General features: G+C 39.7%; 1 protein-coding gene across 5 annotated transcripts in view; it reads left to right on the top strand.

Annotated features, from left to right (window-relative positions):
- NEDD4 (NEDD4 E3 ubiquitin protein ligase) overlaps positions 1–20,139 on the top strand; it is a 214,661-nt gene extending 194,522 nt beyond the window's left edge. For all 5 annotated transcript variants that reach the window (XM_088445051.1, XM_088445042.1, XM_088445054.1 and 2 more), the window contains 9 exons: positions 3,934–4,004; positions 7,971–8,066; positions 8,146–8,219; positions 10,837–10,897; positions 13,197–13,256; positions 13,338–13,445; positions 14,997–15,093; positions 16,916–16,988; positions 17,139–20,139. In XM_088445051.1, the coding sequence (XP_088301177.1) occupies positions 3,934–4,004; positions 7,971–8,066; positions 8,146–8,219; positions 10,837–10,897; positions 13,197–13,256; positions 13,338–13,445; positions 14,997–15,093; positions 16,916–16,988; positions 17,139–17,241 (743 nt within the window). In that variant the 3' untranslated portion in view covers positions 17,242–20,139. The remainder of the gene's footprint in view (positions 1–3,933; positions 4,005–7,970; positions 8,067–8,145; positions 8,220–10,836; positions 10,898–13,196; positions 13,257–13,337; positions 13,446–14,996; positions 15,094–16,915; positions 16,989–17,138) is intronic.
- The last annotated feature ends 706 nt before the right edge of the window (positions 20,140–20,845 follow it).

The following is a 20,845-nucleotide window of genomic DNA, read 5'->3' as shown; positions in this document are numbered from 1 at the left end:
GTCGACAATTTTCGTGTCGACCTTCTTACATGTTGACCTTTAGTGTGTTGCCCTTTTGTCCCTGTCGACCTATTAGCTGTCTAACATCTGGTGTCTGTCTAAACATTGTTAACCTTTTGTAGATCTTTCAATCCACACCCCCCTGACCATTGGATTACTGAACGTGTCAACATTCCAAATGTCGAAATTTCAGATGTCGACATTGTGAAACGGCGACATTCTAAGGATGTCGGCATGTTGAACCATGTGGACACGGGTATCGACATGGTAATGTTGAACGGTGACCAAATCCTCTGAATGCCCTTGTGGCTGAATAGGATTAAAATCCCTGTATACTTTTCCTAATATAAGGTGGAAAGGGCGAAACAAGAACATATATGGGTGTGAGGTTCGGTTATCCACACATTTGTTGCCACATAGTGTGTATATGGAAATAAGCAATTATGAGGACACTGTTCCACCAGTAGGAATGTTGGTAGATCATTTCCAAAACACAGTTCGGAAAATGTGTTTATAAATGAATCTTTTTGTTTTTATTTATTTAATTCATATTTTGTTGAGACACCAATAGTATATTATAAGGCAGCAGTAAACCGCATCATGGCCTCACAGTATGAGAGCGTAACAAACAGCATACACTATGACAATGCGAGACCATAGTCACATACAGGCTGTGTAGCATGAATGCGTCGTTATTCTGATTAGGCATTCCTTTGCAAAAGGGGAAATTAACATTTATTTATGAAGCACCAGTATACTTTACAGAGCTTTACAATTTTATATTTTGCAAACTGTATTTTTTAGTTCTTTTTTTTTTAAAAGTGAAGGTGCCTACACACTTAATGATATTTTACACTATTTGCCCGATTCCGACGCATCGTGACGACAAATCGTGTAAAATATGCCCAAATTGTGAGTGTCCAATCACGATGCAGATGCGCGTCCCCGCAGGTCGTACATCGCAGCTTCAGATTTGACCGTGCTGTAGGGCCGATTTGACAATCTCAGTCACGATGCACTGGAATAGTAGGAGGCACGATAGATCGTTTGTCACATTGGACAATCTTTAACACCAAATCGTGCCCACGACTGCCAGGGAGCTGCTGGGGAGAGTTCAAGGGGAAATCTGACACAATATCGGATCGTGAGCACATCGCCAAGTGTGTAGGCACCTTGAGAATGGTATAATTGTCATAATTGCAGAGGCATACAAATCACATTCTTAGAAAATTTGTGTGCAAATAATGGAGTTACTGCAGTTATGCAGTGTACTATACTGTCATTGTTTGAATACTATGTTCTTGGTTCAATTAGCTGCGTGGTGGCTCACCCTGTGAGTAAGTGAGAGCTTATGCCGCACTTATTGTAGCCCTGAACTTGCAGATTTTTGTTCATAGCCTTATAGAGCAACTAACATTGTGCAAGGTCTACACCACAAAATGTAGCAGGAAAGACTGAAAGATCTTAATATGTATAGTTTGGAGCAGAGAAGGGAAAGGGGGGACATGATAGAAACGGGAAACAGTCGGGAAGCCGATGGACAGAATGCCGACCATTGGCTTCCCCACTGTACAATCTCAGCAAGGGTTAAATGACAGGCGTCGAAATCCCGACACCAGTCATTTTCCCTACAACGGGAGACAGACACCCGACTTACCGATCGACTGTAAGCCAGGCTACGGGCGCGGACAGCCGCGGGGGGAGGGTTAGGTTTAGGGTTCCCGGGTGGGATTTAGAGTTATGCACCCCCCCCACACACACACACACCACCCCCAGAGGTTAGGTTTAGGCTAGGGGAATGGGGGGTTAGGCTGTCCCGGGGGGAGGTTAGGGTTAGGCATTACCCCGGGGGACTTACCATATATACTCGAGTATAAGCCGAGTTTTTCAGCACAAAAAATGTGCTGAAAAACTACCCCCTCGGCTTATACTCGAGTCAAGTGTAGCGGTCAGCGCTACACACTGCCAAACACACAGCCGCTGGAGCCGGCAGCTGCGTGTTTGGTGTAATCAGCAGCCGCTGAGAGACTGTCAGACTCTCATCGGCTGCCGCTGCTCCCACTGCGGGAGCCATCTTCCGGCTCCCGCAGTGGGTGATGGGAGACACGTCGTCATGACGACGTCTCTCCCATGCAAAGCGACCGGAGGAGCGGACAGCGGCGGGACCAGGAGCGGGAGTTTAAGGTAAGTGTTTATTTTTTTTTTATTCTTTTCACGTCTCTCTCTACTGGGGGGGGGGGGGGGGGACTACAGGGGGCACTACCAAGGGGCATTATCAGGGGGCGATTACTACAGGGGGCACTAAAAGGGGGGATTACCACTGGGGGAACTACAAGGGGGGGATTACTACAGGGGGCACTACCAGGGGGGGATTACTACAGCGGGCACTAAAAGGGGGGATTACCACTGGGGGAACTACCAGGGGAGGATTACTACAGGGGGCACTACCAGTGGGGGATTACTACAGGGGGCACTAAAAGGGGGTTTACTACTGGGGGTACTACCAGGGGGGGATTACTACTGGAGGCACTGAAAGGGGGGATTACCACTGGGGGCACTACCAGGAGGGATTACTACTGGGGGCACAACCAGGGGGAATTACTACTGGGGGCACTACCAGCTGCTGCCATTTCCCACACTAGGCTTATACTCGAGTCAGTAAGTTTTCCCAGTTTTTTGGGGTAAAAGTAGGTACCTCGGCTTATATTCGGGTCGACTTATACTCGAGTATATACGGTAGGTTTAGGCGGTGGGAAGGGGGGAATAGGTTTAGGCGGTGGGAAGGCACTTGGGGGGAAGGTTAGGGTTAGGCACCCCTAAGGGAGGGTTAGGGGGCAAAATTAGGTTAGGAAATACTTCCCTAGGACGATCGGGATTTTCATCCTTGTCGGGCTTCCGCTATCGGGATTTGAACCGCCGTCCATGCGGCCGGAGGTAAATCATACTGAATCCGATCGAAACGTTCAAATATATAAAGGGTTTTAACAAGGTAAAGGAAGGAGACATTATTCAAAGAAAGAGAAGTATTAGAACAAGAGGACATGTTCTGAAACTGGAGGGTGGCAGGTTCAGGGGAAATTTATGGAAAAATTACTTTACAGAAAGGTTAGTGGACAAGTGGAATAGCCTCCCATCAGAGGTGGTAGGTGCTAAGACAGTAGAGCAATTTAAACATGCATGGGATAGACATAAGGATATCCTTCAGAAGAAGTAAGGATCAATAAGGGTTGAGGTAACAAAATGTTTAAAAATGGGGCAGACTAGCTGGGCCAAGTGGTTCTTCTCTGCCTTCAAATTCTATGTTCCTATGTTAGGGCTGCTGTGTATAAAAACTATGCTGAGAGATGTGTGCGGTTAATGTGCCGTTGCTGGTATTTCCACGTCGGTGCAACAGTACATAGCACCACTTGTGGCTAATTGAATAAATCTCTTCATTTGAAGAATATTTTAAAACATGTTCTGCTTTTAAGCCATATAACAGTGTGCAAATTTGGGTTTGCTCTTTTTTCTAAACTGTACCACTATGGACAACACCACCTTTTCTATAGTTACCTATAGAACAGTTTTCATACGTTCCCCTTTTGTGGGGCTCTATGAAGATATAATGCAATGTGCCTATCCAATGTGACATGGGCACTGCACGTGTTCATATGATATGCTGTTCTATTGAACCTTAAATTATTTTTAATCTGCGGTGCACTTATCATGCTCCTACATAGCCGTGCACAATTACTGCATACATTAGTAAGGACTGTGTGTTGCAAATGCAAATGGTCCATGGTTGGGCAATTGGTAAAATATGTACATAGGATGTCTGGGACTGCTGGAGCAAAAATTAATTTGTACATACTGTATTCCACAGTATGCATATAAGCCATACCAGTGCATTGTATAACTCTCCATAAATGGTTTTCTCTCTCACTTTGCTTACAGGGTTTTTCATCCGGCCATTTTATAAAATGATGCTTCAAAAGGCAATAACACTGAATGACATGGCATCTGTGGTAGGTTGTCTCGTTATTGTAATGTATGTTCTTCATATGATCTCTTGCAGTGAATGCAGAGTATGTAATCACATTATCTCCTTTGGATATATCCAATCTAAATGAAATTAGTTAACAACCTGTTTATCAATAGTAATTTGTCTGCCTGCTCCTTTTGTGCGCCAACATATTTAGGTTAGTAATGACTACTTTAGGTCATCCTAGAGTAAAGAGAACTAGATCTTGGCAATCAATGCATTGACATAGGGCTCAATGACTCTTATGATGATGGAAGCCTCACAGAAGAATGGACTTCGGTTTTATATGACTAGAAGCCTTTTCATTTATTTCATTGCCTTTGTAGGGAAATGTTTGATCTTTCAACCAGGAAGTGTGATATTTATACAGAGATGGTCATGTCAAAAGCCAGAGGCCGATTGGGAACCTAAAATCACCCCGAAAAAAAATGATGCAAGTGTCTCAAATGGGCAGAACTAGATGAAATGAGGGGGGGGAGCAACACATGTTAGCACATCATTTTCCATAGAGTAATCTGTTGTAGGCAGGGGTAAAGCAACACTCAATGGTAGGCGGAGTAACAGCAACACAAACTGGAGCATGCCACAGTAGGTGGACCTAACACACAAAAAATACTTCACAGTATTGTGCTGTACCACACATTTAATGAATGTGAAGAAATGAAAACTGGAGTGCAGCATTGGATACCCAGCCAGCAGCAGGGCTCCTGAAACACGCTCCCATAAGACGAGTGCAGTAGTTAGCGCACAATCATTGCAATCCCCTGACAAGTGGCTGCCAGTACCCGGTGATCAGGGTAGAATGATTAGTGATCGTGAAGTCCACGTCACAAATGTTGGGCAATATGGCTGGTAGGCATCACCCAGAGAGGGTGAATAACTGACTTAATACACAGCAGAGTAAGAGCACATGCTGCAAATGGAATTCACTTTACTAAACAACTGTATAAAATGTAGGGCAAAATGACCAGACTTGATCTTTATTAGTTGCAACCTAGGTGCTAACTTTGTCTATCTTAAAGAGCAGAGGGGAGGATACATACCAGATTAATAGGGGTATTCAATATGGGTGCGAAAACATCGTTTTTTGCTTTAATATCGCACTTTTTAACGTTTGTGCGTTAATATCACTGGTTTTAGTTTTACACCGTATTCAATTTGAAAGACGTATCGCAGTTTTGAAAAGTCTTTGATAAAAAATGGTGATAACTTTTCACCATTGATTAGGTGTCGAAAAAAAGTGCAGAATTGGGGTTTAGGGGTGCAGGCTTAAAAAAAAATAGCCTGCACCCCTGAGATTGACATTTAAAAAAGAACTGTGTCAAAAAAAGTTAAAAGAAAAGAAAAAAAGGGACACCCCAAAAAATTAATTTAAAAATTGGGGTGCAATAAAAAAAAAATGGGAAAAAATTGTTAAACAATAGGGAAATAGGTTCAGGGCTATTCTGCAAGTATGCGGCAGGTGTTTTCTAGAATAGAATTATAGCGGCAGGTGCACAAATGCAGAGTTTTTAAAGACTTACTTTAGGGACATCAAAATATGCTAGTACCCATTTTCATGTACCCCAAATTTGAAGGGACCACTAAAAAAAACGAAAAAAATAACCTAAGTGCTCTTCTGCATCACTTCTTCAATGTCGGGGAAAAAAACACCTGCTGCGGCTATTTAAAGCCCCGACTTTCAATTAAAGGCTAAAACGGGGGTATCCATAGTGTTCCCGCATGTTTTTACAACTTTAGGGGGGTCTTACAATTATTTTAAGGAAAAATTCGTAACTTTACGCAAATCCAACTTCAGAGTTTCCCGTTTTCGTTAATTTGATATTGAATACGGGGATAAGCGGGAGCGCGCACCATACCTTTACGCAGAAAAAAACTCCGATATGAAACGTTAACTTCGCCAGGGAAGTTAACCTTTCATATTGAATACCCCTCTAAATGTAGATATACCATGGGAGGATTTACACAAAGATCACTTTAGAAGATAGTTTGGTTTTTTTTTCTTCAGTAAATGGAATTTTCAAAATAAATCTAAACCTCCCATAGGTAACATACTGGTGAGAATGTTTGTCCAGACTGTCTTCCCTTAGATGAATGAAGACATCACAGCGCCTAGTGGTTTCCAGAGAGCAGCGACTTGAGTGTCCACCTACAGCCTGGAGCTCAATTTTCTTTTTTACCTGCTCGGGTGCAGCAGATAGCAGGTCTGTCTGGGTGGAAAGCTCACAAAGCTCACAACACCTCCCGGGCTTGGCTCCAGTAAGTCCAGACAGCCGTAGATTCGCACTGCTACCCACCAACCCCCACTTCCCCACGGCGCTGCCAAAAAGAAAAAATTACCCAAAGAAATAAATAAATCAGGCAGTCCCTGGAAGATTCTCAGTGCGCCCTATAGACAATCTGCCCTTGTCCACAGCCCAGGGCACAGTGCAGATTACACTATGGTCACATTAGCTAGTTAGCGTTAGCACATTTTTATTTGCTCAGTATAGAGTGACGTATCAGTGCGCGTAATTTAGTAGAGCAATGCAAAACATTTTGTGCAACAAGATTATCAAAAAGAGCTTAAGTTGTGGAGAAAGGCATATCTCTAAGATTTTTGCAGCAGCTTGAGCGCTGGTGATCTTTAGGTCTCTGCTGTCCTGTGTATTCATGCTATGAGAAATGTAATATAACCTTTACACACCCAAAATGGAAGTGTAATATGAACAGTCTTTTTCTCCCCTCACTTCCTGATTCGTTTAGACAGAAATTTGGATAAAACAAGCAGAACTTTAGGAATTTTTTTTTTATTGTTTTTGGACAGTGATTGATGAATATTTATCGCTATGCAAACCTAGATGTAATACTAGCTACTTCCAAATGCACCTCTAGGTGTATATTTACTAAAGTGCAGGTCTTTAGAAGTGGAGTTGTTGCACATAGCAACCAATCAGATTCTGCTCATCATTCATCTAGAACCTACTAGAAGATAATAGATAAAATCTGATTGGTTGCAACATCTTCACTTCTAAAAACCTGCACTTTAGTAAATATACCCCTATTGTCTCCTAAGAATGGATAGTAGTGTGCTCCTAGATATGCCCTGGTACACGTGCCAATTCAAATCTGAGTCTTACTGCCATGAACATCCCGTGTGCTTTGTACTAGTTGGTAGAGCTCCGGGAGAAAACCATTCTGGTCATTTTCTGGAGTACACATTAAATTCAGTATTTAATACAATTGCTCCATTTATTGCTACTCTGCCTGCTCCTTTCTGTAGTTCTGTAGATTCTATGCATAATCTTAAATTAAACCAATACTTTTGCAGTTTTTGAATACAGTAATTTCTTATTCGAAATTTAAAAAAAAGTAGTGTTTGCCCTTCTTGACATGACTTTTCGTATGCTAGCAATAAGAACTCTTACATCCATCAGTAGCAGTGCACTCCTTGGCATTGTGTTCACCTTTTACGCTCTGTGGGCAGATGGCCCCTTGCTGACTGCCAAGTGGAAAAGATGGCACATACGCATGACACCTGCTGTTATCCTTACCGGTAGTCAATCACTTGAACGTGAACACACCATACTAGTACTTTCACCTAATAACTTTGAAGGTACACATTCTTCCATCTATTGTTTCATTTCCAATTCTGAGTTTTCGCTATTCTAAAACGTATCACTTCAGTTTTACAAACAGTCAAACCTACAATTAGGTAGCTGGGGGCCACTCCATACAGCCATTTCTTATGGGTCTCTGCTGTTCTTCTCACAACCCTGAGAAAAAAAGAGCTGTTGGGGCAGTTGTGAGCTGACTGACCAATCATAAGCCTCCGTTATGGCTAGGTTACACAGCTCAGGTGGTAATACATCTGTAAGGGGAGATATTTACTTTGTGCATTAATGATTTGCTGTAATTTTTTGGTCATATTTTATAAAAAGATTTACCATAAAAGTTTATTGTCCCATAGGACAGTGAATATTACAATTCTCTCCAGTGGATTCTAGAGAATGACCCCACAGAACTAGACATCCGATTCACTGTGGATGAGGAACTTTTTGGACAGGTATTGGATAGTAGTGGTAGCTGTGTGACTGGCTGAATGCTCTGGCAATGTCTCTAATTGTTTTTTCTAATTTTTCAAGACTCATCAACATGACCTTAAACCTGGTGGGGCAGACATAGTAGTCACCAACAAGAACAAGAAAGAGTATATACAGTAAGTATATAGATGATCTCTCCATGCTTCCCCAGGTAACTGCAGTTCTCTGTATACTGTATTACAGTGAGACCATCACCAATGTATTTATATATTGCATAGTGTACACCCATTACTATGCAGAGAAGAATTATAATTAGGATTCCTGAATTGTATTTTGAAACCTGCTCTCACTACAGCAGTTACATTGCTACTCTTCTTAGATGGGAACATTTCTTCTATCTGACTTCAGCTTTGTGCATATATAAGTAGTCTAATTGGCCACTGAGGGAAAGATACAGAAAGTTTCAAGTCTTAATGTGCGTACACACTAGACGACTTGCAAAAGACGTGATGGTCGTTTAGATTTCCTTTGAACTCCCGAACAAACGATATAGTGCATGCACACTGTGCAATCTACCAAACAATATATTGTCTGTTGTTTCATCGTTAACTTTATAATGTTAAACATATCACCTGGTCGTTCGGTAGAGCATACACAATGCACGATTTGCTGTAAATTGTTAACGATTGAGCTGCATGTAGGGGTGACCTGAAGATGCGAGGGATGACGCCGTGGAAGCGCGCATATTGTGTACACACTTAACAATTTGTTGTTCCGATTCATCGGAATCGGGTAAATTGTTCTAAAAATAGTCTAGTGTGTCCGCACTTTAATGCGCACAGCAGAGCCAGACAGGCAGCGGACATTACAAGCACTATTACGTAACATTTTTTTTTTTTACTTATTTTAGCTAATGCTTATAACATTCTTTTCTCCGATATACAGTACCATCCTGTTACACAGAGCCGTAACTAGACTTTTTGGTGCCCTGTGCCAGAAAGAGCATTGGCGTCCCCCAGTCCTCCCGCCCCCTTTTATTTTTCAAATAGGGACATAAGATAGTGCTCCAGAAAAAGGGCCATGGCCTCATGGGGAAGGGCCAGGGAAGAGATAGGGGGAGGCCAGGAGATGCTGGGGATAAAAGAAGAGGACGATACAAGTGATCATGATATAATAAACAGGAAAATTGACATGCCCAAATAACACCCTCTGCCCTGAGGTGCCCTGTGCCATGGCACAGGTCGCACCATCCTAGTTACGGCCCTGCTGTTAAATTTTGTATCATGTGTTTAGTCCCCCAAATCCCCATCAATATCTCCAGTATAAATCACTGTAGTGCTGAACAGGGGCAGGTGTGAGGTGAAAGTGCTGTCTTGGGGCATAAGAAGATACATGGGATGATATGTTGAAAGATTAAGTTTGTTTGTTGTAAGGGTGAGAAGGATGTTTAGTTTGATCACTGCTTAATGAAAGTGTTCGCTTATAAAAGTGATTGTTTTCTGCCAGAGTACCAAAGTAACATAGTAAAGGGGATGGTACAGGCCAACCTAGTTATCGTAAAGTGGCAATAAATAGCTCTACTAGTGTTATTTCCCTTCCATGTAACATGGACTTTATGTTCAGGAACTTGACAAGTGGAAATATCACAAGATCAGTTCTGTTGATTTTGAGACACCAGTGACCCATTCATAGGGGTTTGGCACAATGTGAGTCCTTTAACTTATCTTGTTGAACAATGTTTACCTTAGAAACAGGTGTCTTCTGTATACAGACGTACACAATTCTAAATGAGAGGAGTAGCCTGTACAGGACTAGTGGTGCTCCTGCAAAGCTCTCTATAGAAAGTATAAGGCCAAGCTGCAAAGAATAAACTGACATTTGCAGTACTCATCTCAATAGTGTAGATTCTTATGAGAAGAGCATGGCCAAAATTGACACAAGCATCCCTTAGGTTTTAGCATACTGAAGGTCATTTGCTACTGTACTTGGCAATGCCAGTTGAATCAGATGTGAAAATCTAGGTTGCAAAGTATCCAAAAATCCAAGGTAGTTTAGATAGTCACAGTATGGTGTCGTTTATAGTGTTATGGTGCTCTGCTTATAATTACTATTGGGTCACATACACAGCAAATGTATTATGTGATGACATGGAAATAATGCAACAGGTGACTTCAGATTATTATTTTTTGTTACTTTTCTTTGGGTTTGTTGCGTACCAGATTTTCAATTTTACTCAGAACAACCTGGCAGCCAATCTCATCAGAATGCCCACAGCAGCAAAGAGTACTATATGAGTTGATCCTGTGAGAGGCACTGACCTTGACCACTCTTGTATTATGCTAGCGAGGATATGGCTGTGTGTGAGGGGCAGTGTTGTGATGAGAGAAGTGGAGCTAAACAGGAAGACTGATCGATATAACAATTGTTAGTGTGTCACACATGAACCAAAGTCCTTACACCCACCTTGTTATACTGCCACCATATTTCCTTTACATGGCAGGTATATTCTCTTAACAAATGTGCAATAAATGTTTTACAATTATATGGCCCTATATTTTTAATGACATACTTGCTATGATGCAGTTTTTGGTGTGTGTTCCATGCTGGCAATATAAATACATCATTAGGGTTTTTATGATGATAAATATGCCTGTGATCATCAAATGGTAAGTTTAACTTGGCAAGTCAGCTTTTTAAGGTCTTAAAATTGTGACTCATTGTATGCTGCCGGCATCTACAGCAATGAATAAAGTGATGATTTTGGTTTCTGATACATTTTTTCCCCTCCTTCAGTCTGGTCATACAGTGGAGATTTGTGAACAGAGTACAGTTACAGATGGCTGCATTTAAAGAGGTACTGTAATTAAATGTCTGCTTAAAATTGTTCTAGGAGTCTTGTTTGTTTGTGGGTTTTTTTAGTTTTAGTTTTTCTTACCTTTAATTTGTTTTAAGTGGTCAATTCAATTAGGCCTACGAGAAAGTGCTGCCATATGCCACACTTACAGTAGCCCTGAACTTGCAGAGTTTAGTTCTTAGTAGTGCTGCGTACAAAAGATCAGGAGTCTGGGACAAGATCGGCCTGTGAAGAAGACTAGCGGAGGTGCACTTGTTGGATGCAGTGGCAGTGTGACCCCTAAGAGTAATGTTCTAGTGAATCAGTGGCTTACAGTCCTGTATTACTTTATATTCTATTACTGGACAATGAGAGCTGTATCCCATGCTCAACAGTGGTAGTTCTTTATAGACAAGAAGCACTCTCTTGTGCATAGTATGTTATATGCTGGATAATTCTGGCTGTATTATGTGTGTCAACAGTGGGCACTGATGGGTCTATTGACTAAGCTTTGGACAGAGATACAGTAGACAGATATAAAGTACCAGCCAAACAGCTCCTAACTATCATTTTTCAAACAGTCTGTGACATAGCAGTTAGGAGCTGATTGACTGGAACTTTATCTCCATCCAAGGCTTAGTAAATATACCCCTGAGTAGTGTTAGAGTGGGCAGGTGAGAAGAAGCTTTGGCTTAGACTTTCCACCAAGGGCCACTAGCTATGCCACTGAATTACAGATGTGTCCTCCTACATCTAGCCTCCTTGCGCTTTAAACCACCCGTCTAGTCGCGCCACTGACACTGTAATGTAGCATTTTGCATGCAGATACAGCCGCAGTTGCACACAGAATATAGGCATGCCGCATATCATTTTATTCAGCAGACACTGCTTTTGCATCCCTGTGTAAATAAGACACATTAGAAGGTAAAAAGTCACACAAAAAGATGCTCAGTGCTACCGAGTCACACGGCTCTCATGCGTTATGTAATGCGACTTGTAGAGCATGGATGATAGATGCATGTGGACACATCTGTAGCTTGCTGGCTTTTTCAATAGCTTGGGTAGCCTGAACCACTGTAATTTAGTGTTGTGTCCAGCTGACAGTGATTTGCTCAATACTCTTGTAACGAACACAATTGCTCAAATCAGAAAATCATTCTCTAAAAGTTGACAGTATCCCATTCTTTGCAGAGCAGTGCCCTTCATTTACATAGCATAAATGGAAAAGGATCAATCTGAAAGGAATATTGTAGTACAGAGTAAACTTTTGTGATGATCTTTCCTTTGTTATCAGAACATTTCTATTTAGGTTTGTTTGGTTATTTTTTTTTTTATTGTGTTTTTTTCTAAACTTAATACATTTTTATTTAAGAAAATGGTAGTACATTTTATATAAAATATTGATCCAAATTACAATATATAATTTCTTAGGTACTGTTTTTAGGGCAATTTAAATAAAAGAGGAATACATAACAAAAGGAAAGAAAAAAAAGAGGGGGGGTTAGTAATAAAGAATATAAACCGCACATCAATAAAGAAAAATTATACATACACCTTGCAGAGAATAATACAGAAGCAGGACCCTAACCATTCACACAGTAAAATAAAACCGGAGAGTAATTAAGGAAGAACAGCATTCGGAGTAATATAGTTAGCAAAATATTCAGACCATGAGAACCATTTTACAATAGGGGACAAGGTGGACTTAGAATATGTTGTTTTTTGGTTTTTTTTATCATAATATTTTTTATACTGTACACTGCCTTGTTATTTGGTTGAACCCAGGCTTAAGCTGGCCTCGCATATCTCCGCTGCATTTGTAGTTCAGAAAGGAGCACTGTACCATAATTCACTTTCAGCATGTGTCTCCTGCATTCACAAATGGTGTTTGACGGTTGATTGTCCGCATGGTACTTGTTAGTGCAATTATCAAAATTCTTATGTCTTACAACTTTGTATTGTAATGCAAAACAATAAGTAGCTTTGCCCTCATTAATAAGCACCAATATGCCCCCTTATTTTTAAATGATAGTCAAGGCCCAGGTTCCAAATGTGTGGATTTAATCCAATTCACCCACCCACGTACGTGGCCAAGTTAGAAAATGATCTTTTGCACTGGCTGAGCAGCCACATGTTAGCAGGGCTTGCCGAATCTTTTAGTTCCGCAACTGTAGAGCCACAGAAGGGCCGACCTCTGGTCTAATCTAGTAGGAAATATACTTTTGACACAGGCTTTTGGAATTCACAATATGTGATTGCATATTACATTCTTCTAATGCTTATACATAGCATAAATGTCATCTCTCTCTTTTCCCCATAGGGCTTTTTTGAATTGATTCCTCAGGATCTCATCAAAATATTTGATGAAAATGAGTTGGAGGTACAGTACTTAATGCTTAAATGTGAAATCCTGCTCTTTTCGTGTAGAGTTTATTTTAAAATTCCTGTTCTTGTCGTCAAGCTGCTTATGTGTGGTTTGGGAGACGTGGATGTGAACAACTGGAGAGAACATTCAAAGTATAAGAATGGATACTCAACTGGGCACCAAGTCATACAATGGTTTTGGAAGGTAGGGTATATTCCATTTTCAAATAGCTGTAAGAGTCTCTGTTTTGGAGGAAGGCATTTCATTATCATGATAGTGCTAGTCACTATATTGTCCCATGTGAATAGATGCTGGTTTCATGCTAAAATCCTACAATATGGAATCATCAGAAGAATTTTCTGAACAGAGCATCAAGTGTACCTGTCATACAGTTATAAAAAACAGTACAGCCTGTGTAAAATCCTACATTTATATATAGTTATTAACCCACATACCATTGAGACAAGTCCTCTAGAAACCTGCATGTCTTCCTCCTCGTGCCATAAATGCTTGCTGTTGAAGAGGTAGAAGGTCATGTGACACCGGTCACATGATCATTCATAACCAATGTGCTAACAACTGGCGGCATCATGTTGTCATAGGATGTTTGACAGCTGCTCACCAAGAATATATTTTTTACCTTTTAAATGGCAAATGGGGAAACCTTTAGTGCCCTGTACAGCGTGGTTCAAAGAAAAAACAGTAGTGCATTAAAAAGAAACCGTTGTATTCCCTGTATAATTATCATGCATGCTAATCATAGCTTTTACTATAAACCATAAACTGAAGCTGTAGATGAAGTCACCCCTGTTATTTTTCTGTACTGTACAATACGTTAACGCAATACAGAGGGGAATGGATGTGATCCCAGTGTCAAACCAAAGAAACATAGGCTCCGTGATTTCTACAATTTCTCCTTTAGGGAATGTATATGAAAGTAATTAGAAAAATTTGAAATAATTAATAAAATATTCCTGGACCGGATGTGAATGTGATGCAAATAAATGTAATACCCCTATACCATGTGCAGGAAGTCAATATTTATTAAGCAATCTTAGTAGGTTCACATATAATAAAAAAGTATCGTAGTAAACCATAGAACTGCTCTGAACCAGATACATAGTTGTCCAGAGATGCTTGATGCTATACAGATGCCTGGGATGGAAACCAAAATATTTGTATTATCATAAAATAATCAACATAAAAATGTACTGCGCTCATGTTCAATAAAGGACAGTAACTATGTCCTGCTGGTTCTCTTTTACTGGAAATAAACAATAGAGAAAGCAGATACTGCACACAATCCTATGAATAAAGGGGGCCGAAAATCAGTATCAAAACAAAAACATGAGGCATTTTCTGAAGAGAGCGTTGATGACTTTCCAATACCGTCAAAGGGAATAATATAATCTGTGCTACAAAAATACTGTTGCCCACACTGTCATATGATTACTCTGGATTCCACACGCTCATCTGTCTGAATTTCTGATGTTTATTAATATTACTGACACGTGGCAGCATTCCTGTACCTTAAAGCTCTGCCCTGGGTGTAGAGTATGTTATAGCAGGCAGTAAGCCAGTAATTATTATTCTTATTGCAAATGTCCACAGCTTATTTGACTGTAAAATGACATTTAGTTAGGGAAAACTTATTTTGTTGATACAAAGGAGAACATGGATTTATATTCTCATCTGTTCAGGTGTATTTTCTTTGGAATTAAGAAAACTTATTTTTATTTATTTTTTAATTTGTAGGCTGTGTTAATGATGGATGCTGAGAAAAGGATTCGCTTGTTGCAGTTTGTCACTGGTACCTCCCGGGTACCTATGAATGGATTTGCTGAGCTCTATGGTAGGTATTTATGGTTGTGCCAGTGTACACACTGTCCATTACATCAAGCAATGGAATATTATCTCAACAAGTTAGTGAAATATGGCTGAACATTTTATTTAATAAAACCTTTTCTTAGAAATATTTAATGTAGGCATCTCAATTATCACATTATTCAATGCACACATATATGACTTATTTGTGAATTATACTGTATTATACCTTCAATTTCTGGTTTTATAATTTACACTTTGGGGTATTCCTTTCAGTTCAGGTTCATTAAGTCATTAAAGATCTTGTTTCAGCAATCTTGTATGTATTGCTAGTGTTCTTCTGTGTTGCAAACTATGGCAGCCCTTACATTGGATTAGCTCTGTTCTAAGGTAAGTAGAGACTGCTATATAAAAAAACATGCCCGGATGGTATATAATGTGGCTCCCTCTCTTCTCCAGTATCTTTGAGTGACTATCCACAGGGAAGGAGTCTCATTATATATCATCCGAGCAGTGTGTTTTTTTTGCGATGGGGGGAATTTGTTTACATCTTGGTCTGCCTAATTTTGAAGAGAACTTACCGATTATAAGGACTACCATGGAGTATTAACGGGGAAATGGAGTTGGTTTCCCTGTTAAGTCTCTAGAATATTAACTGAAATATCTTGGATTGATGCTTTTTGCTCACATCACTATGGTCCGGAGACATTCTGACAAACCATCTTACTAGGAGACCAGTTCAGGCCAGGACAGTAACCTGCTCACCCTATGCCATGTCAATTGGTCTCTACTTCAGCAACAATAGTCAAAGATTAAAATGCAGCAACAAACCTCACCCCTTCTCCCCATTGCCCCTGCTCCGTATTGCTGCTGCTTCTTGCAGTTCAGTGGCACACATATAACCTTTACCGTATCCTCCTCTTCGTGGTTACTCAATGACAGACCAGATGCCTTCTTTGGACTTACTGAACAGCAGTACATTGGACTTAACTGAATTAATTCAGTGGGAATAATTACCGCACACATTGAACTGCTGCTATGCATTGAGGGCAAGACACCGTCCAATACAACTTCTCCAACAATCTAAACTGTAAGAGTTGTTAATAGACCAAATGAACATGTCCGTTGGTGTCTGTAATAGCATTGCCAGTGTGCTAATGCTGCATTTATTAATGCACCTAGTGTGAAAGCACATCAGTGTTATTGCCACTATACTGTATACTGCCTGTTTGCAGCCTCCTAAGATAAGCACCTATCATTGACTTAATTTGGAAGCAATTTTAGTACTGGTGTTAGTACATGGTGGCACTAATACGTGTGGTGAGCTTCACTACTTACAGCTTTATTTACTACAGCAAGAATTAATCTGCTGGCATAATGGTTACTGAGAATACTTGTTTGAGGAATGCATTCCTGTTATATGTACATTATCATCTGTTTTAGTGACTAGTGCTGAATATAAATGAGCGGGTCTCAGACCAGCAGCACTTGGCAGTAGAGCAGTGTATATACATTAGAACTGCCTCTTCCTCACATGTTCCAAGCACCAGCTACAGAGACCTTGTTCTGCAATTAAATGGGTCTGGAGGAGGCAGCGTGTATTGGCATGTATGGCTAGTTTTTATGGGAGGAGAGGACATGGGTTAGCACTTATCACCTCTGGGTATGCTGATTTCCACCCTATACCATTACCCGTTCCCTACACTGACACACATTTTGCTACCATAAAATTATATCATACAACACACTGCCTCAATATTACCTTTTTATGTTTACAGTGTATTATCTGGAATGAAAAGTAATGTGCTCCACTCACTGCCAAATCATGACCAACATGTGTTTCATTTTAGGCTCAAACGGACCACAGTTATTTACAGTTGAAAAATGGGGATCCCCAGAAAAACTTCCCAGAGCACACACATGGTACTTGTTTATTGTATGTATGCATGTATGTGTATAATATAATTTGGATTGGGGGATGGCAGCACGTAAAGTATGTTGGATAACTCATATTTAGTGCCCTAGTACTGCTAAAATCTAAACATAATTCCCCCCCCCTCTTTGTTTCCATAGTTTTAATCGCCTGGACTTACCACCTTATGAGTCATTTGAGGATCTATGGGACAAGCTACACATAGCAATAGAAAATGCTCAAGGTTTCGATGGGGTGGACTGAGGAGAGGAGTGCATTAAGTGCTAAGAAGTGCTATGTTTACAATTGAAAATAGTCTTCTTTCCAGGAAACGTCTCGAGTTATTTTTTAACTTTATTTAGAATTTCTCCTATTTCTAAAAGGAGATGACCAGAATGATGTCCCTCTGTAATTGCACACGCCAAGTTTGCATGTACGCCATGCACAGATAACAAGTTTCTCCAAAATAACACCTAAAATAGGAACATTAGTTTAGTATGATGATTACCTCTTAATCAAGCCATGCAACGAACTTGGTCATTAAAACTACTGAAGTATAAACTGTGAAAAGAGCATTAAGTCATGTGATTATTCAAAGGATTAGTCTGACCATTTCACATTAAAATGACTTCCTAACTAACCTCTGAACCTGTTAGAATAGCCTACGTTATGTTCAGGCTGTATTGATCATTTCTCAAAGGCTTTAGACTAAGAACATTCATGTTACTAAGAAGATGCAGCACCTCTATAGCCTATCCGTTTTGCATTGAGGCTGCATGGTTTGTCAGTGGCCTGCCTCACTGACACAATAGGAATGTTATTGTGGAGATTCTAGTGGGAATACTGGATATGCAGCAGGTAAAGCATTTACCCAAAGCACTTCTGTGTAAGTGGCATTATCCATGTTACTTCCCATTAGATAAGAAGGGCTTTTAGCAGATTGTCTCTAAGAAGTAATTTAAAACTCTCTCCCTAACACTTATCATGGTTTGTGAAGTTATTTCTTAGTATATCACATGCAGAACAAAGAGATGCTATTCTGCACTGATGAGCCCCATTAAGGGTGAAGCAGCCTGTATGTCACGGCACTTGACTCTTTCAATTCTCAGTGTGTAAAGTATTGAACTAATGTGATGCTATTCCCAGAAACAGATTTTCCTCAGTAATACTGGATTTTTGTAAATGGTAAAATGTTGTTTGTGGCAAAGCCTTCTGATGTGCAATTACATGATGCCACACAAGAAAGCTCCTTACATTAGTTTTAAGACTAAAATTGGTGATCTTCACATTTTAGCATAAACGCACTCACTGTAGCTGCTTCAGGCTGTGTAATGTTCTTAATTGCAAGATACTTTGAAACCTGTCCCCTGCCAATACAAATGATTTAATTCATCTTTATTTTATGAGTCATGCTGTCCCAGCAACCATTAATATTCCTGTTTACTTTTTCTTTACTTTTGCTTGTGTGTTTTTTTATTTTAACTTTGGACTTTTTCTCATGTTAGATAATTAGAAGGCTCTGTTATCATTTTTTTTTGTTAAGAATGTTTTTTGTTTCACACTCTTTTTGGACATAAATTTGTAAATTTCATGTTTTGTTGGACACTTCCATTATCCCCAGGGTGTGCACACATTAATTCTTGCAACCTTGCACAGTTGCACAGTACAGACATGTTTACAAAGTTTTATACGTTTACGATTACTCTAGTTTATAATTTTTTTATAAATATATATATATTAAATCCTTCACTACCCTAGTTACCAAATAATGTGTTACGACACAAAATAACCAAAGTCATAGTATAATAATGTGAGGATACTTGTAGTTTGTTCTTTCTTGTAACTCAATGTATGTGTGTTTTTTCTACACTTAAATTATTTTCCTACATGATAATGTAAAAGTTGTTTTTACTTGGATAATCTAAAAACAATTTCCAGTTTCAATTCTTCATAAGGATCTTTCAGTCTTCATGCAAATGCTTGTTTTCAAAGTCTATCCATTGTTTACACACAGCAGAACCTATATTCATGGGCATGCAGTCCACCCATTCTGTACTATTTATGCCTCCATCATGTTACTATCCCCTACAGGACTTGTATGCTGAATATTGGTCTACAATATGGCTACTACTCCATGTAGTCATTGGGTACACTTTAGCAATGTTTTCAAAGCCCCTGACACTTTACTTATTGATATCCTCTGATAAACTTTGCATATGATTGTATATTGTGATGTATACTTGCAAACTTGAATTGGGGGCTAATATGTTTCTATGCAATAATATATATGCAACTGTAAATGACACAAAGTAAATGACTATCACTGGAAGTTTGTGATTATAAACAATCCAGAACTTAGGGACTACTGCAGTAATCATACTATACACATAAGGGATCTGTTACCTGGAATGTTTGAAACTTTGGGTTCTCTGTGTGTTATTTCCATAGTTGTAACACCATTACTATAAAATATAGTAAATTACATTTAAAAATGGCCTTTGACCTCCTCATTGTTAATAGGCAATACTCCTCATAGTGAAGCTTGGAGGAGGCACTTGGTGATCATAGTAGAACATCATTTATTACCTCTCCTCCTTCTGATTTGTGGCACTATTTGAAGAAGAGATCCTATACCTTGTAGTAATAAGTGGATGTAAATGGTGGCTGGTTTTCTTGTTAAACCCAACTTATTCACCTCTATAGCTTTGACAGCTCTATTGACCAGTGATCTGACCTCAGCTGCTTATCGTTGAGTGACTGTATACATTGTATTGCTGCTTTTTACTCCAGCACTGTTCTAGGGGCCTGCAGCGTATTCACAACAATACAAGGCAGACCACACACTAGAGAAGGGGTCAAGCACCTTACTACTTTCTGTAATTTGAAGAAAATAGATTTTGTCTCGATAGGCTTTTGTAGTTTTCCATTCATTGTGTTTTTGGTCTTTATGGCTGCATCTTATTCCTTGAAAGTGTTAAATGTAAATAACTAATAATTTATATGAAATGAAAATGGTTGTATAATAACAGTCAGATATTTTGTACAGATGCGTTGCAGTAGGGGAAGCAAATGTATCGGATATTTGTTTCATAATTTTTACCCTGAAATGCTTACACAGTATTTATCCTGAAGCAGTAAATAAATAGATTTATTCTATTATCATTTTGAGTATTTTTTTTCCCGCCTGCAAGGTTAATAAAACATTTATTTTTATTGATATGTATTCTTTGCATATTTTAATATATCCCACATAAGTATCAGTTTCTGTCTGGTGTGTATCAGATCCTCAGGCTTGTGGCTGGTGTAATAGCTTTGTAGGGAAATAAAATCTGCACTGCTCCACTGCTAGGGGTTCTTGGTAGGGTTGCAGCCACTGGAAGATTAAAGGGGGTCGCTTCAAACAAAATATTAGGGGTTCTCTAGGGAGAGTTGGCAGACAAGAAAATGTCCCCTTATGATACTGATTTGCGCTCTGACTCTCCCACTGAACCAGTCATGGAGCAGTCCACAACAGCAGACTCTGACCAATGATTGATCCTAACCCAACACTTGCCAGGACCCCCATGTAAGCAGGCAGTGATCTGCGAAACATATCTTGGATATGCTTTTCCCAAATGTTGATTGCCAGATAACCTTTCTGGCATTCAGGTTTTGGTTTACATTCAAATTTGTGTTCACTGAATCAATACATGAAAATATCCTAACACTGGGCTGTATTCTATGTCTCATGTAAACACACTATAATAAGAGGACATTTCATTGTCTACCACCTCTGTCCCTCTGCGCCCTAGAGAATCCCTGTTATGCATATTACCAAAAGTGATCAGGAATATCAAGCACAGTAATTGGCAACCTGGTGTACTTCAAG

Source organism: Taudactylus pleione, unplaced genomic scaffold (genome assembly GCF_031769625.1).
Source record: "Taudactylus pleione unplaced genomic scaffold, aTauple2 ptg000019l, whole genome shotgun sequence".
Lineage (NCBI taxonomy): Eukaryota > Metazoa > Chordata > Amphibia > Anura > Myobatrachidae > Taudactylus > Taudactylus pleione.
Note: the sequence above shows the minus strand (reverse complement) of the source record. Positions and strands in the feature narration are given on the sequence as shown.